At 46.4% G+C, this 18,583-nt stretch overlaps 1 protein-coding gene across 1 annotated transcript; it reads left to right on the top strand.

The window, feature by feature from the left end:
- Nucleotides 1-4,989: 4,989 nt before the first annotated feature.
- LOC141204982 (uncharacterized) lies at nt 4,990-11,720 on the top strand. The gene is made up of 8 exons (XM_073664027.1): nt 4,990-5,048; nt 5,119-5,397; nt 7,174-7,327; nt 7,457-7,636; nt 7,720-7,843; nt 7,927-8,024; nt 8,223-8,313; nt 10,286-11,720. The coding sequence occupies exons 3-8, from the start codon at nt 7,250-7,252 to the stop codon at nt 11,275-11,277; spliced, it is 1,563 nt and encodes a 520-aa protein (XP_073520128.1). The 5' UTR covers nt 4,990-5,048; nt 5,119-5,397; nt 7,174-7,249; the 3' UTR covers nt 11,278-11,720.
- The last annotated feature ends 6,863 nt before the right edge of the window (nt 11,721-18,583 follow it).

Here is an 18,583-nt window from a genome sequence, read left to right as displayed (position 1 = left end):
GAAAATCGGCTCAATTTGTTAGCGGACATCATGTTGCGTTTGGAGAGCCCCTGTGTGCCCAAACATTGGAGCTCCCCCACAAGTGACCCCATTTTGGAAACTAGACCCCCCAAGGCACCTATCTAGATGCATAGTGAGCACTTGGAACCCCCAGGTGCTTCACAAATTGATTCGTAAAAATGAAAAAGTGAAAAAAAAACACTTTTTCATTTTTATGAATCAAAACATATGGGGTTTTTATGACTGACAGCTGTCACACACTAAAAGTCGCATTTTTGTAAAATCTAGTTTTTGCATCGCCATATTTTGAGAGCTATAATTTTTCCAGATTTTGGCAGACAGTCATTTGATGGCTTTTTTTTTGCGGGATGAGTTGACGTTTTTATTGGTGCCATTTTCAGGCACGTGACATTTTTTGATCGCTTTCTAATCCGATTTTTGGGAGGCAGAATAAACAAAAATCAACAATTCAGGAATTGTTTTTTTTTTTCTTTTTTTATTCTGTTCCGCGTGTGGTAAAATTGATAAGGCAGCTTTATTCTTCGGGTCAGTACGTTTACAGCGATACTACATTTATATCGTATTTCTATGTTTTGCACTTTTACATAAAAAAGCTATTTTATAGAAAAAATATTTTTTTAGCATAGCTTTATTCTGAGAGCTATAACTTTTTTATTTTTCAGCTGATGGAGCTGTATGGTGGCTTGTTTTTTGCGGGACGAGATGACATTTTCAGCGGTACCATTTTTATTTATATTTGTCTTTTTGATCACGTGTTATTCCATTTTTTGTTTGGCGGTATGGTGATAAAGAATTGTTTTTTGCTTCGTTTTTTATTTATATTTTTTACCGTGTTCACCAAAGGGGTTAACTAGTGGGACAGTTTTATAGGTCAGGTTGTTCCGGACGCGGCGATACCAAATATGTGTACTTTTATTGTTTTGTTTTGTTTGTTTTTTTTTAAATAATATTTATTGATGGGTGCATTATATTTTTATTTTTGGTGGATTATTATTATTATTTTTTTTTTTTATATTTTACAATTTTTTTTTTTTTTTTTCACTTTCTGATAGTTTTTATACTTTATTACTTTGTCCCACTGTGGGACTTTCACTTTTTTTTCTCTGATCGCCTGCATAGCATAGGAATGCAGCACCATCCCTGTGTCATGCAGGCTGTCAGCGTTGGACAGGGAGAAGATTGTTTGGAGATGCACTGCACATGTCCAAACAATCTTACTGCTGTCTGGTGACCCGGATGTTGTCATGACGACATCGGGTCGTCATGGCAACATCCTGGAAACCACGGCAGTCAGCGCTGGAAGCCGGAAGAGGAGGTGAGTATCTGCGATCACCTCCCCTTGCCACCGCAATGCTGCGATCGACTTCGATCGCAGCATCGCGGGGGTTAATGTGCTGGGAGCGGTGCGGGACCGCTCCCTGCACATAGTGCCGGGTGTCAGCTGTGACAATCAGCTGACACCCGGCGGCGATCGCGCCCGCACAGCCTGTGTGCGCGCGCGATCGCCATGACGTACTAATACGGGTCTGGATCTTAAGTCCCAGGGCATTGACGCGTATTAGTACGTCTAATGTTGTTAAGGGGTTAATAATAACAAGATAATTATAGAACACAAAGAAAAGGCTGTGATATTAAAAAAGGCACTTTTCATCCATGTTCACCAACAAACCGTCTGTTCCAGGGATCTTTCAACAGGGTAAAAATCAAAGTTCACCACCTGATATAACTAGTTTAACACAAAAAGAAGTACACCTGGGTCTGAGCAAATTAAACATTGACAAATCCCCTGGACCAGATGGTATTTATCCGTGGATACTGAGGGAATTGAGCTCAGTAATTGACAAACCGCTGCATTTCATCTTCTTAGACTCTCTTGTAAGAGGGTTGGTGCCACAGGATTGGAGGATATCCAATGTGGTACCGATATTTAAGAAAGGTAAGAAGGTGGATCCAGGTAACCACCGTCCGGTAAGTCTGACATCAGTAGTGTGCAAAGTTTTTGAAGACATCTTCAGAGATGACCTGCAGAGTTATATCGCAGAGAGTATAAATGATAATCAGCACGGATTCATGAAGAATAGGTCGTGTCTAACCAATATGTTGGGTTCTATGAGGAGGTAAGTGCAAATCTGGATGTTGGTAATGCGGCGGATGTGATTTGCGAAGGCATTTGATACTGTACCACATAGCAGCCTTATACTGAAGCTACAGAAGCAAGGACTTGGGGGAACTATAAGCAGATGGGTAAGGAATTGGCAAAATGATAGGAAACAAAGAGTCATCATAAATGATATGTTCTCTGAATGGGACATAGTCAGCAGTGGGGACCGCAGGGATCTGTGCTAGGACCGATACTTTTTAACCGCTTTATTAATGATCTTCTGGATGGGATTGACGACACCAAACTATGTAGGATATTAAAATCTGATCTTGACATTACAATATTGCAGAACAATCTGGATAAGACGACTGAATGGGCAAACACAATGTAGAGTAATGCATGTAGGACGGAGTAATCCTATTGTTACATATACATTAAATGGGAGTATACTCGGGACTACAGTACAGGAGAAGGACTTGGATATTTTGGTTACAAGTAAGCTGAGCAGCAGTACTCAATGTCAAGCAGCAGCCGCAAAAGCAAACAACATTTTAGGATGTTTAAAAAGAGAAATAAAATCCTGCAATCCCAACGTAGGGCTGAATGATTTCCTAGATACAGATAACATTGTGAGTTACAGTTAAATTAGACAAAATGTACAAATAGGGGAGGAAGATTGAACTTCATGGACCGAGGTCTTTATTCAACCTACATTACTATGTTACACGCGTGGCTCCACTCCATACACCTCGTACACGCACTGCTCCGCTCCGTACACCAAAGGCTCTATTCCGTACACCTCGTACGCGCGCGGCTCCGCTCCGTACACCTCTTACACATCCGGCTCTGCTCCGTACACCTTGTACACACGCGGCTCCGCTCCGTACACCTCCTACACACTCGGCTCCGCTCCCTACACCTCAGATGCACGTGGCTCTTCTCCGTACACCTCGCACACGCACGGCTCCACTCCGTACATCTCGTACACACGGCTCTGCTCCGTACGCCTCATACACGCGCGGCTTCACTCCGTCCACCTCGTACACATGCGGCTCCGCTCAGTACACCTCGTACACACGCGGCTCCGTTCCGTACACCTCGCACACACGCGGCTCCGTTCCGTACACCTCGCACACACGCGGCTCCGCTCCGTACACCTCGAACACACGAGGCTCCGCTCCGTACACCTCGCACACATGCGGCTCCGCTCAGTACACCTCGTACACACTCAGTACACCTCGCACACGCGCGGCTCCGCTCCGTACGCCTCGTACGCGCGCGGCTCCGCTCCGTACGCCTCGCACGCGCGCGGCTCCGCTCCGTACGCCTCGCACACGCGCGGCTCCGCTCCGTACGCCTCGCACACGCGCGGCTCCGCTCCGTACGCCTCGCACACGCACGGCTCCGCTCCGTACACACGCGGCTCCGCTCCGTACACCTCGTACACACGCGGCTCGGCTCCGTACACCTCGTACACACGCGGCTCCGCTCCGTACACCTCGTACACACGCGGCTCCGCTCAATACGCCTCGTACACACGCGGCTCCGCTCCGTACGCCTCGCACGCGTGCGGCTCCGCTCCGTACGCCTCGCACGCGCCCGGCTCCGCTCCGTACGCCTCGCACACGCGCGGCTCCGCTCCGTACGCCTCGCACACGCGCGGCTCCGCTCCGTACACACGCGGCTCCGCTTCGTACACCTCGTACACACGCGGCTCCGCTCCGTACACCTCGCACACGCACGGCTCCACTCCGTACATCTCGTACACACGGCTCTGCTCCGTACGCCTCATACACGCGCGGCTTCACTCCGTCCACCTCGTACACATGCGGCTCCGCTCCGTACACCTCGTACACACGCGGCTCCGCTCCGTACACCTCGTACACACGCGGCTCCGCTCCGTACGCCTCGTACACACGCGGCTCCGCTCAATACGCCTCGTACACACGCGGCTCCGCTCAATACGCCTCGTACACACGCGGCTCCGCTCCGTACGCCTCGCACGCGCGCGGCTCCGCTCCGTACACCTCGCACGCGCGCGGCTCCGCTCCGTACGCCTCGCACACGCGCGGCTCCGCTCCGTACACACGCGGCTCCGCTCCGTACACCTAGTACACACGCGGCTCCGCTCCGTACACCTAGTACACACGCGGCTCCGCTCCGTACACCTCGTACACTCGCAGCTCCGCTCCGTACACCTCGCACACGCACGGCTCCACTCCGTACATCTCGTACACACGGCTCTGCTCCGTACACCTCGTACACACACGGCTCTGCTCCGTACACCTCGTACACACACGGCTCTGCTCCGTACGCCTCGTACACACGCGGCTCCGCTCAGTACACCTCGCACACAAGCGGCTCCGTTCCGTACACCTCGCACACACGCGGCTCCGCTCCGTACACCTCGAACACACGAGGCTCCACTCCGTACACCTCGCACACACCCGGCTCCGCTTCGTACACCTCGTACACACGCGGCTCCGCTCCGTACACCTCGTACACACACGGCTCTGCTTCGTACACCTCGTACACACGCGGCTCTGCTCCGTACACCTCGTACACACGCGGCTCTGCTCCGTACACCTCATACACACACGGCTCTGCTCCGTACACCTCGTACACACGCGGCTCTGCTCCGTACACCTTGTACACACACGGCTCCGCTCCGTACACCTCATACACACACGGCTCTGCTCCGTACACCTCGTACACACACAGCTCTGCTACATCCACACTGTAAACCCCTCCTGACCCCACACATAAACTTCATCTCATCCAGCACCATGACAACCAGCACAGCAGAGTCCTGCCTCCACTGAGGCCCCTGATCATGTGACCCCTGACTCCTCCCCTCCTGTGACCTCATCACAGGTCCTGTGTGCACAGAGCAGCCATATATGTGGTGGCAGCTCTGCAGGTGGAGGTATGTGCTGTCTCCATTATTCTCTAGCAGGATTAGCCGTTATTCACACTTCGTTGTTTTGTTTGTGTAGTAATTCACTCGGGAAAATAGGAAACACGCTGAAAAACTGCAACTGCCCCTGCTGGTTCCTGTCCAGACTAAAGATCCTGACCCCGCAGTCCCCAATGGTTCCCAATGGTTCCTGAGCGAGCAGAGACAGCGCGAACCACAGACTAGAAGATGGCAACTCGGACCTATACTACCTGAAAGGCCGTCAAGCTCTTCAGGTTCCTCCTAAAGAATCGGAGGGCAGAGCAGAGTGAGAATTACCTACAGAAAGTAAATTGTGCAGAACTAGAAAGATCCCAGAGTGAGTAAAAGAAACCACAAAATACTGGATACATATATAATATACAGCTCATAAATGTCGTCCGTGGACAATCTGTTCTTTTTCGTGGACCAGCCCAGTAAAATAACTGTGTTTAGTCCAGAAATGACCCAGAATAAGACACGTGAATATCCACAAATAATCTAATATGTCCGTGTTCACACCACGAGTGCAGCATTCAGGCCGAACCTCCTCCAGTCCTCAGCGGAGACGTCAGTCCTGTCCTTGGTTTTCAGGTTTCTTTTTACTCTCTTTACTGCTTGGTAAAATAACGGGAGAACATTAGGATTTTCCCCATTATGTTAATACCAACATGTATTTTTACATTTTACAACTTTTTCACAAATATCAACACTTAGGTTTTGTTCAGACAGAGCTTTTTTTTGAAGAGAAACAAGGCAAACCACTGGAGTTTTAAAGGTTAAAAGTAATATTTCCTTTATTAGTACAAAATATCTCACTAAAAACAATCTAAGGCCATGGCCCCCCTATCAGTATTTGGTCAGTATTCAATCAGTATTTTTTTCTCAGGGGTGGGAGCCAAAACCGGGTGAGGAACAATCAGAGAAAAGGTGGAATAGAAAGAAGTCACCAATTCTGCATTTATCTCCCACTCCTGAGAAAAAATACTGACTGAATACTAATGATAGTGGGGCTATGGCCTAAAAGTCATGAAGTGACCAGCAGACAAAAAAAAATTACAAAAAAATATAGTATAGACGGTAACAAAAAAGGAGGGGGGGAGGATTCAGTAAATGGGTAGACACAAATGGTTAAATGAATGGGGAGGATAGTGTAAGAAGGGAATAAATCTTTCTATGATAGTACTTTTATCATTAGTATTATGCTTAATTCCCCCTCACACATCTATAAAACACCCAAATCCTCCAAATACAAGGCCACATCAAAGCAGCCAAGTCTTACCCATAAAGCCGAATCATCCCCCTGGGAATAAACCGCAGCCCCAACATGCGTTTTGATTTGTTAGTACATGGCCATGTGCTAACAAAGCGAAACGCGCGTTGGGGCAGCTAGTGATGTGCTGAGCAGTCGCTTATGTCACCACTCAACACACCATCCGGATGTAGCAGAGTTTGAGATCGTTGTGGGATGGATTTACGACAGACCCCTTTGGAATATTTGATTTGTTAAAGGTAATGGGTAAAAGAGGATTGGGAGCGCTTTGTCCAAGTAAAGGACTTTTATCTGTGTGTGTATTTTGCTTTAAACTTACAGGTTTGTAATGAGGGTGTCTTATAGATGCCTCTCCATTACTAACTCCTGGGCTTGATGTCAGCTGACTTCTACCCCAAAATCATTACCCCGCTTTCCAACGCACCAGGGCAAGCGGGAAGAGCCGAGGCTAAGTGCCAGAACTGGTGCATCTAATGGATGCGTCATTTCTGGGGCGGCTGAGGGCTGGTGTTGTTAGTCTGGGAGGGGGCCAATATCCATGGACCCTTCCTCATCCTATTAATATCAGCTGTCTGTTTAGCCTTTGCTGGTTAGTAAAAAAAATAGGAGGGACCCCACGTCATTTTTTTTTCTTTTATTTATTAGCTAATTACAGAAAACTACGCACACAAAGCGCTGATTATATATCTCACATATTTCTATCAATCATCTATATCTGTATTTAAGATTGTTTTATAAGTTAGAAAACTAGGTTTAATGACAAGAGAATTACTGTATGTTGCATACGGATGATAGGTGAGAAAAATCGCATTGTATTCGCATGACACTCGTCTTACTTTTCAGGAACAACATCGGAGCAATTTTATTTACGCTGATAAGTGCGAGCCCTAGGAGAGTTTTCCTGATTGACCCATCAAAGATGGATATGGACAGAGACAAGATGGCGGAGAGGATATTCCACCTCACCCTAGAGATCCTCTTCCGGCTTACTGGAGAGGTGAGAGATTCTGATGACGTCACATTACATCATTCTTATCTAAGGGAATAACAGATGGACAGAACTGGAGAGGTGAGGACTCTGGAAATGTCTGGAGGGAGATTTATTAATGTGTCTCTCTATAACCAGGATTACACAGTAGTGAAGAAGACCTCTAGTGAGCGCTGTCAGGACCCTGTGTCTGAGGGATGGGGAAGACCCCTGAGCCCAATCACGAGGTCTCCACCTCACTCCCTGATACATGAGGACATCAATGAGCAGAAGATCCTAGAACTCGCCTACAAGATGATTGAGCTGCTGACTGGAGAGGTGACACTGCTGGGAATGCTGGGACATTATACAGTAACGCTATGAAGGGATCGGGAGGATGACGGTATCATTGTATGTGTCAGGTTCCTATAAGGTGTCAGGATGTCGCTGTCTATTTCTCCATGGAGGAGTGGGAGTATTTAGAAGGACACAAAGATCTGTACAAGGACGTCATGATGGAGGTTCCCCAGCCCCTCACATCACCAGGTAATAGACAGGACTAAATACACACGGCCTATAATTATCTGTATGTAAAGAATGAATTCAGCCCCTGTATGTGTTTCCTCCAGATCTATCCAGTAAGAGGACAACACCAGAGAGATGTCCCCGTCCTCTTCTTCCACAGGACTGTAAACAAGAAGATCCCAATGTTCCTCAGGATCATCAGGTAGATGGAGAGAAGGTGTCATGAGATCTCCCCTATGATGTGTAGACGGCTGTGAAGGTCTTGTGCTCAGTCTTGTTTTATCCACCAGTATTATATGTTTTATACTTGTGTAATGAGAACGGTGGAGATGGCAGGATTAGAGCTGATCATAGATGGGACTTCTCCATCTGTCTGTGACTTTTACAATATTTGTTTCAGGGTGAAGATCTGACCCATATTAATACTACAGAGACATATGTGAGGGGTGATGAGCGGTGTAAAGAGGAGATTCCTACATATGACCACCCAGGTGAGTAGTGACCACTAGATACAGAGAAGTTTCTAGATTATTTTCAGTCACCGGCTGAAATAAGTTTGTGCTCCATTTTATGAGCTGTGTTTTCTCAGGATTTGTTAGCTGCACATTTATGGTTTTCTAAATTATTCCTCCACTTATGTATAACCTAAATCTAAATCAGCAAATAACTAGCTGTCTAGATGAAAAGAGATACCAGCTTTAAATTTAAAATGTATAATTTTTATTTGACCAAATATAAAAACAATTAAAAAAAGACAGGGTAACAACCTCCACAAAAGAGGAACACATACAACAAGAGGGAATAGTAACCCCAAAACAGGCTCAAATCATCACTGGATAAGTTATTAATTCCTAGAGGATATAATAGATGACTGTGACGATACAGCCTAAAATCTTAATAAGCCAGACGTTTAGATTTCTTAATCCAAGAGACATACACTATTATCTTTGTGTATTTCTCTGGTCAATAAGAGCAGACCAGTATTTGTATAACCCTGAATGTTGAATTCTATTTCTTTGGAAACAATCATGTTTACTATGCTAATGACAAATTGTACTAAAAGTCAGCTAGAGGTTTATTTATAATAGCCCCTGTGATACCAACTATGTAAATTGATTAGCTCAAACAATGAGACCTGGTGAGCCATGCACCTTTATCTCTGACTGATGATCTTACACAGATGTAAATATAAACAGGGATGTCTATAGTGCTGCAAGGAGGATCAGAAAGACTTTACAAGGAGAATGGGAGACATCCTTCAGGAAAGTAGATGGATAGCATGGCTTCCAAAGAGACACAGATCTGGATTCTACATGATTCCGTCCTAAGGGTATGGCCCTGACTGGAAAGATACAGATCTGCTCCATTGACATCAGAGAGACCATAGATACTTTGGGGGAGACCAGGTTAGGACGAAAAAGTCACCTGGCCCCATGGATATGTTGTCTGGGGTTGCCAGGAGAGACCCACCGGTTGCCTGGAACCCATGAAGACATTCGGAGAAGCCAGATTGGGACCCACCGGTCATCTGGCCCCATGGAAACTCTCGGAGAGGCCAGGTTGGGAGCCTAGAGTCTCCTGGTCTTGTACCTCGATGGACTGCTATCTTCCTAAGCTTGCCGCTACCTTCTCTGTGTGGGGGCCCGCCAGAAGCGGGGGGCCACTGGTTGAGGTAGTTGGCCCTGGAAGTCCAAAAGTCACAGCTGTTCTATCCCAGACGGGCAGAGAAAGAAGGGCGAGACTGTGTAAGGTTGTACCATCTTGGGTATTTGCTGGGACTGTTCTATGTGTTTATTGTCCGCTTTGTGGTTCAATAAAGTATTGCCACTCTGTTTAACCCTCACACTTTGTTGTCTGAGTAGCGTTACACCCACTGAAGACCCTGGGTCTTCACAATGACAGAGGACTTTCCAATAGGGAAAATGATCCAAATATTGTTATAATTCATGATTAATATCAATAGATTAAATATATACTGGTAAATGTGATTTAATGAGTCCCATAGCAATCAAAATACAGAGTATTGACCTTCAGTAACCCATATAAAGTGCAAGTGCATAGTGCTGTAGATAAATGAACAGCTGAACTTATCAATTAAGGTATACACCATCTATGAGGCCTGATGGTAGTGGCTCCCCCAGAAGAAGCATTGGCGAAACGGCATTGGGATGGGGAGGACACTACATCTTGGTGACTGAATATATAGGTAACTTTACCCTTATTGCATTTATTTATGATAGCTAACCACTAGGTTAGATGGCCTCATAGATGGTGTATACCTTCATTGATAAGTTCAGCTGTTCATTTACACCGGTTGCCCCAGGGACAATGAGTAAAGCGCAGATTGTTAAAAAAAAACTAACTGTGCTCAGGGACAGGATTTTCTGAAAGGGGAAAACCCCTTTAACAACATAATGTTATGGTTATAATATTACAAAATAAGTCTGCTTTTATTTTTGCTAGATGACTTCACCAGGAGATATTTGAGATCTTCAGAATGTAAAGTAGAAGATCTTGGTATCACCCCAGCTTCATATGAAGAGCATGCCATTATTCCAGATACACTCTCAGCCCTCCAAAACAAAGATCTATCATCTGAACAACAGGTCCTATCCTTCGATTCACCACAGACTGTCAAGCAAAGTAAAAGTCACAGAAGTGATGTTAACGAAAGAAAAGCTCAGATAAGGGAGAAGCCATACTCCTGCTCAGAATGTGGGAAAAGCTTTACACGTAAGACAACTGTTGCTATACATCACAGAATTCACGCAAGGGAGAAGCCATTTTTTTGTTCACAATGTGGAAAATGTTTTAGAACCAAAGAAGATTTCATTAAACATCAAAGAAGTCACACAGAAGAGAAGCCATATTCATGTTCAGAATGTGGGAAATGTTTTAATTCAAGATTAGATCTTGTTAATCATCAAAAAATTCACTCAGTAGAGAAGCCGCATTCATGTTTGGATTGCGGAAAATGTTTTAAACAGAAATCAACTCTTACTATACATCAGAGAACTCACACGGGGGAAAAACCATTTTCATGTTCAGAATGTGGGAAATGTTTTAGCCATAAATCTACTTTTGTTATACATCAGAGAAGCCATACAGGGGAGAAGCCGTATTCATGTTCAGAATGTGAAAATTGTTATAAAGCTAAAATAGATCTTGTCAGACATCAAAGAAGTCACACAGGGGAGAAGCCGTACTCCTGTTTAGATTGCGGAAAATGTTTTAAACAGAAATCAACTCTTACTATACATCAGAGAATTCACACGGGGGAAAAACCATTTTCATGTTCAGAATGTGGGAAATGTTTTAGCCATAAATCAGCCTTGGTTATACATCAGAGAAGCCACACCGGGGAGAAGCCGTATTCATGTTCAGAATGCGGACAATGTTATAAGGCTAAAATACATTTGGTCAGACATCAAAGAAGTCACACAGGGATGAAGTAATTTTCATGCACAGAATGTCAGAAAAATAGGAGATCATATCTTATTGATCATCACATAACTCATATAGGTGCTATGTTATGATTATATTCGGGATGTTTAGAAATGTTTTACCCACATATAACTTCATGAACATCAAAGAGCTCACACAGGGAAGTATGTTTTGTTTCTATACTCTTGGACAATGAAATCTCTTTGTTTCTTCTGCTACATTTAAAGACCCACAACATTTTTATGTTTCGATCTATTGAAATGTATGGTGGCTTTTTTGTGGGGAACGTGAAGGAGAATGAAAAATTTTTATTGGTTGCAGTTTAGGAAAAGTGTAACTTTTTGATCAGTTTTCATTCTGTTTTCCTGATTGATTCAGCTGTAATAATTTTTTTTTTAGCTGGACAAAACAGTTGTCTGCTCTAGAACTAGGACAGCAGGTATGGGGAAAACTTCAATTATGATGCTTGTTTGGCTATGTGCACATTGCGTCTTTAAGATGCCGGCCAAGTCATTTCAAGAAAAATCTGGCTGTCTTTTTCCTGAAGTAGCTTTGCCATAGATTTTTTTTTTGCAATTGCTCAGCCACTTGCATCTGTGATCTGTACTTTCAAGTATATAAAGTGGGCAGCTTACAAATAGCTTCTTTTAACTTGTCATAGAAAATGCTAGAAGTCTCCCCCCCCCCCTATACTATTTGTTACAGAAGAAGGAGCTAGCAATCTAGAAAGGCTGCTTCTATGCGAAGTGGCAGGGCACAAAAGAAGTGGCCAAATACCCAGGCTAATTACCATACCAAATGTAGAGACATGGGTGACAAATAGACACATTTGAGCATATGGGCCAGAGACTGAATGGGCAGGAAACTTCTAGATAAGGTTCAAAGGAAATCTACCACACTCCTCACAATAGCCGGGTCATTCTCATTTGCACATGTGTCGAATCTGCAGTCTCGTAGGCACCGACACGAAATATGGAATATCGTAAGTTCTATAATTCCGATCGCAATGGGACACATATTTTTAGCGGCAGGGTTAGCTTAGGAACAATTCGCATATTTTTCCGTATCTGTACGCCCTGCCGGTGAGCCATAACGCAAAAGTACAAAAATAACGGACAGCAGCCAGGTCATGTCTGGTGTCTAAAGAAAGGTAAATTTTGCAATTAAAATATGGCGTCACTTTCTAACTTCTGCAATCAACCAGCGAAAAGTTATCGCAGAAGTTAGAGATTTAATAAAAACCATGAAGGTGCCCACGTGAGGTCATCACAGGGGAGTGTGTGGGCAGGGCGCCCCTTTGGCATAAAAGGTCCAGCTGAGCCTGGATCTATACTCATGCCGGGAGATACATATTGTTACGGGTCCGGGTGGTGGAACCTCTGTGCTGAGATGCAAGGAGTGGCGTAACTAAGTGCCAACTCGGACCGACCCTGGCCGCATGGCTTAATCGACTCCGTGAACCAGGGAGGGACCGGGCAGGTGGACCAGGTGCCACTCTGGGACCGATCTTGTTTGAGAGCAGGCGACTCCCATGGGTCAGATGGCTGAAGCTGACTGGTACAGTGAATGAGCACGGCAGGTAGCTTGACGGATGGTCCGGGTAGGCAGACGGGCTCGGCAGGTAGCCAGACAGGTGATCCAGGTAGGCAAGCAGGCGGACACGGCAGGTGGCCTGACAGGTGATCCGGTGGACAGGCAGGCGGACATGACAGGTGGTCTGACAGGTGATCCGGGTAGACAGGCCGGCAGGCACGGCTGATAGGCTGGCAGGTACTGGAACCTGAGGGCTGAGCAGAGTGTTAGCACACAAACAACAACCTTGCACAGGCACCTCCATTTTGGAGGAGGTGCTCTATATAGGAGTGGTTCTCCGGCCATTGGCCGGGGACTCTTTAGGATGGCGCACGCGGCTCCTTTAAGAGGGAGGGTGCTCACGCCCTAAGCACACTGCCCGGGAAGCTGCGCGCAACAGCAGCAGCAGGGGAGCTGGAGGGCGCCGGACCAGGACTGCGGCTGTGAGGGAAACGGCATCTCTGCCTGGCAGGAGGCAAAGACGCCGATGCTACAGTACCCCCCTCCCCCTCTTTACGCCCCCTCTTCTTTAGGCCCGCAAGAAATTTTTCAAGAAGACGAGGGGCATGAATGTTCTCCCTGGGCTCCCAAGATTTCTCCTCAGGACTAAACCCCTTCCAATCCACAAGAAAGAAAATCTTTCCTCTTACCCTCTTGATGGCCAAAATGTTCTCTACCTCAAAGACGTCCTCAGCGGAGCTTAGAGCTGGAGCGGTACCTGGATTGTCAGAGAAAGAATTGAATTAAAGACAACAGGTTTGAGGAGAGACACATGAAAGGAGTTGGGGATCCATAAGGAGGCCAGGAGTTTCAGCTTGTAAGCCACTGGATTTATTTGATTCAGGATCTCGAACGGACTGATGAACCGCTTACCCAACTTATATGATGGAATCTTGAGACGGACATATTTGGAGGAAAGCCAGACCTTGTCTCCCGGAAAGAATTGAGGTGGATCCAGATGTCTCTTATCAGCATGTTTCTTCATCCGCTCGGAGGACTGAAGAAGCGCAGATCTAGTGTACTCCCAAATTGCAGAAAATTCACTGACGAGAGACTCCGCGGCAGGATTGTCCACTGAAGCGGAGACTGGAAATGGAATCCAGGGTTTTGACCGTAGACCACGAAAAATGGAGATTTAGCAGAGGACTCACTTACATGGTTGTTATAGGAAAACTCGGCCCAGGGTAGGAGCTCAACCCAATCGCTATTGTGAGCTTTGACAAAGTGCCGAAGAAAGTTGGTAAGGATCTGATTGATACGTTCCACTTGACCACTGGACTGAGGATGGTAGGCAGAAGAGAAATGCAAAAAGACATCCAGCAGCTTGCACATGGCTCTCCAAAAGCGAGAAGTGAACTGATCTCCTCGGTCCGAGACAATGTGGAGGGGTAAGCCGTGGAGACGGAAGATGTGACGGATAAAGTCCTTAGCCAGCACAGGTGCAGACAGAAGACCAGGCAGAGAAATGAAGTGAGCCATCTTGGAGAAGTGGTCGGTGATCACCCAAATGACAGTACAAGTGGCCAATACAGGAAGATCCGTGATGAAATCCATTGCAATATGTTGCCACGGAGCGGAAGGCACAGGAAGAGGAAGGAGACGACCGGCTGGAAGGTGCCTGGGTATCTTGTTACGGGCACAAGAGGAACAAGCCGCGACAAAATACGCAACATCCTTGCACAGGGTGGGCCACCAATAGTGCCGGGTAATGAGCAGATACAGTTAGGTCCATATATATTTGGACAGAGACAACATTTTTCTAATTTTGGTTCTAGACATTACCACAATGAATTTTAAACAAAACAATTCAGATGCAGTTGAAGTTCAGACTTTCAGCTTTCATTTGAGGGTATCCACATTAAAATTGGATGAAGGGTTTAGGAGTTTCAGCTCCTTAACATGTGCCACCCTGTTTTTAAAGGGACCAAAAGTAATTGGACAAATTAAATAATTGTAAATAAAATGTTCATTTCTAGTACTTGGTTGAAAACCCTTTGTTGGCAATGACTGCCTGAAGTCTTGAACTCATGGACATCACCAGGCGCTGTGTTTCCTCCTTTTTGATGCTCTGCCAGGCCTTTACTGCGGTGGTTTTCAGTTGCTGTTTGTTTGTGGGCCTTTCTGTCTGAAGTTTAGTCTTTAACAAGTGAAATGCATGCTCAATTGGGTTGAGATCAGGTGACTGACTTGGCCATTCAAGAATATTCCACTTCTTTGCTTTAATAAACTCCTGGGTTGTTTTGGCTTTATGTTTTGGGTCATTGTCCATCTGTAGTATGAAACGACGACCAATCAGTTTGGCTGCATTTGGCTGGATCTGAACACACAGTATGGCTCTGAATACATCAGAATTCATTCGGCTACTTCTGTCCTGTGTCACATCATCAATAAACACTAGTGACCCAGTGCCACTGGCAGCCATGCATGCCCAAGCCATCACACTGCCTCCGCCGTGTTTTACAGATGATGTGGTATGCTTTGGATCATGAGCTGTACCACGCCTTCGCCATACTTCTCTCTTTGCATCATTCTGGTAGAGGTTGATCTTGGTTTCATCTGTCCAAAGAATGTTCTTCCTGAACTGTGCTGGCTTTTTTAGATGTTTTTTTAGCAAAGTCCAGTCTAGCCTTTTTCTTCTTGATGCTTATGAGTGGCTTGCACCGTGCAGTGAACCCTCTGTATTTACTTTCATGCAGTCTTCTCTTTATGGTAGATTTGGATATTGAAACGCCTACCTCCTGGAGAGTGTTGTTCACTTGGTTGGCTGTTGTGAAGTGGTTTCTCTTCACCATGGAGATTATTCTGCGATCATCCACCACTGTTGTCTTCCGTGGGCGCCCAGGTCTTTTTGCATTGATGAGTTCACCAGTGCTTTCTTTCTTTCTCAGGATGTTCCAAACTGTAGATTTTGCCACTCCTAATATTGTAGCAATTTCTCAGATGGGTTTTTTCTGTTTTTGCAGTTTAAGGATGGCTTGTTTCACCTGCATGGAGAGCTCCTTTGACCGCATGTTTACTTCACAGCAAAACTTTCCAAATGCAAGCACCACACCTCAAATCAACTCCAGGCCTTTTATCTGCTTAATTGAGAATGACATAACGAAGGGATTGCCCACACCTGTCCATGAAATAGCCTTGGAGTCAATTGTCCAATTACTTTTGGTCCCTTTAAAAACAGGGTGGCACATGTTAAGGAGCTGAAACTCCTAAACCCTTCATCCAATTTTAATGTGGATACCCTCAAATGAAAGCTGAAAGTCTGAACTTCAACTGCATCTGAATTGTTTTGTTTAAAATTCATTGTGGTAATGGCTGGAACCAAAATTAGAAAAATGTTGTCTCTGTCCAAATATATATGGACCTAACTGTATGTCTTCCTCTGGCCGGCATGGCCAGCCAGTTTGGATGAATGGCCCCAGAGTAAGACCCTCTTCTGATCCTGAGCCGCTACCATGGGGAAGATGAGACAGGTCAAATGGAGCAACAATCATAATTCTGGAGGGATCAATGATGTGCAGAGGCTCTTCCTCCAGGTCGGAAGACAGAAAAGAGCGGGATAGAGCATCAGCTTTAATGTTCTTTTCTGCCGGGCGGTAATGGAGGTTGAAACAGAATCGAGCAAAGAACAAAGACCATCTGGCCTGACTCGGGTTTGGTCTCTGGGCGGTCTGCAAATACGCGAGGTTTTTATGATCAGTGTTGATGACCACCGGGTGCAGAGCCCCCTCAAGCAAGTAGCGCCACTCCTCCAGCGCTAATTCGATGGCCAGCAGTTCACGATCTCCTATGGAGTAATTACGCTCGGCTGGAGAGAAGAGTTTGGAGAAGAAGCCGCAGGTCACCATTCGCCCGGACGAGGATTTCTGGGTGAGCACTGCTCCTGCTCCGGAGGAAGAGGCATCAACCTCCAGGAAGAACTGTTTATTGCCATCAGGATGGTGCAGCACAGGAGCGGAGGAGAAAGCTTGTTTAAGAGAGATAAAGGCCTTCTCTGCCTCGGGAGACCACTCCCTGGGATTTTCTCCCTTACGGCTAAGAGCAGAGGTGGGAGCTGTCCGGGAGGAAAAATGAGGAATGAAGAGGCGGTAATAGTTAGCGAATCCCAGAAACCGCTGAATGGCCTTCAACCCCTCAGGTCGGGGCCACTTTAAGACGGCAGACACCCTCTCGAGATCCATCCGCAGTCCGGTCTCCGAGATGATATACCCCAGAAATGGCAGGGAGGTCTGCTCAAAGAGGCATTTCTCGTACTTGGCATACAGGTGATTACTCCGGAGCCTCAGCAGTACCTGACGAACATCCCTCCGGTGAGAGGGCAGATCAGGGGAGAACACCAAGATATCGTCCAGGTACACTACCACGCAGGAATACCGGAGATCTCGAAAGATATTGTTTACCAACTCCTGGAAGATGGCTGGAGCATTGCAGAGACCGAAGGGCATCACGCGGTACATGTAGTGACCATCCCGGGTGTTGAATGCCGTCTTCCATTCGTCTCCCTGGCTTATCCGGACCAGATTGTATGCCCCACGCACGTCGAGCTTAGTGAAGATCTTGGCGCCCTTTAAGCTGTCAAACAGCTCGGAGATGAGAGGCAGGGGGTACTTATTCTTGATGGCAATCTGGTTTAGACCCCTATAGTCAATACGAGGATGAAGAGAGCTGTCCTTCTTCTTGACGAAGAAGAATCCTGTTCCAGCCGGAGAAGTGGATTTCTGGATAAATCCCCTAGCAAGATTTTCTTCAATATATTCAGACATGGCACGGGTTTCGGCTAGCGACAAGGGGTAGATTCGCCCCCGAGGAGTTGAGGCACCAGGTATTAGGTCAATGGGGCAATCATACAGCCTATGAGGTGGTAGTGTCTCTGCCTCCTTTTTATCAAAAACGTCTGCATAGGACCAGTGTGGTGCAGGCAAGTCAGGTAGGTTAGCCGGAGTAGACGGGGGTCGAGCAGGACGAACTGGAACCGGACAGGTGTTATGGCATTCCTGCCCCCAACAGAGCACCTCTCCCGAGCTCCAATTCAGGACGGGCTTATGTCTCTGTAACCAAGGCAGGCCAAGCAAGATGGGATGAGAGAGACCGGACAGTACATAAAAGGAGATCTTCTCCGAGTGCAGCATTCCCACCTGAAGAGTTACTGGCTCAGTGACCAACAAGATGGTTTCAGGGAGAAGTTTTTCATCCACAGAGTAAACTGCTAAAGGATCTGCCAGATGTATGGTAGGAATCTGAAAATGCTCCACAATGGTCTGTTGAATGAGATTCCCAGCGGCTCCGGAATCCAGATGGGCAGTCTCGAAGAAGCGGGTCTCACCACTGGTAACGGAAACAGACAGAGTCAAGGGCGGAGAGGAAGAACTCTTGTCTAGGACGACCTCTCCGAGCGGTCCTAGACACTGGAGTTTCCCGGTCTCACCTGGCAAGAGCGGATCTGATGCTCTATATTGCCACAATAGAAGCTACTTCCCACGGCACGACTGGTCACCTGGAGAGACTTGACCATCTTGGCTTGGTCAATTTGCATTGGTTCTGGAGAAGACACCCGGCGGAGTGCAGGTTGTGAGACTGGACTTTGGAAGACGGGAGCGAGACGCGGAGGTCTCCTTTCATGGGTCATCTCCATAGTGCGTTCCAGGAAACGGATGTCAATCCGGGTAGCTGTCAGGCAAAATGTATTTTTGTCCTAGTTTTAAAAATGAGAGATGTCTTAAATCTCCACCCCCTGCTCATTTGGAAGAG

Source organism: Phyllobates terribilis, unplaced genomic scaffold (assembly GCF_046119375.1).
Source record: "Phyllobates terribilis strain yellow unplaced genomic scaffold, ASM4611937v1 Scaffold_136__1_contigs__length_4911898, whole genome shotgun sequence".
NCBI classification, from domain to species: Eukaryota; Metazoa; Chordata; class Amphibia; order Anura; family Dendrobatidae; genus Phyllobates; species Phyllobates terribilis.
This window is presented reverse-complemented; position numbering and strand designations above follow the sequence as displayed.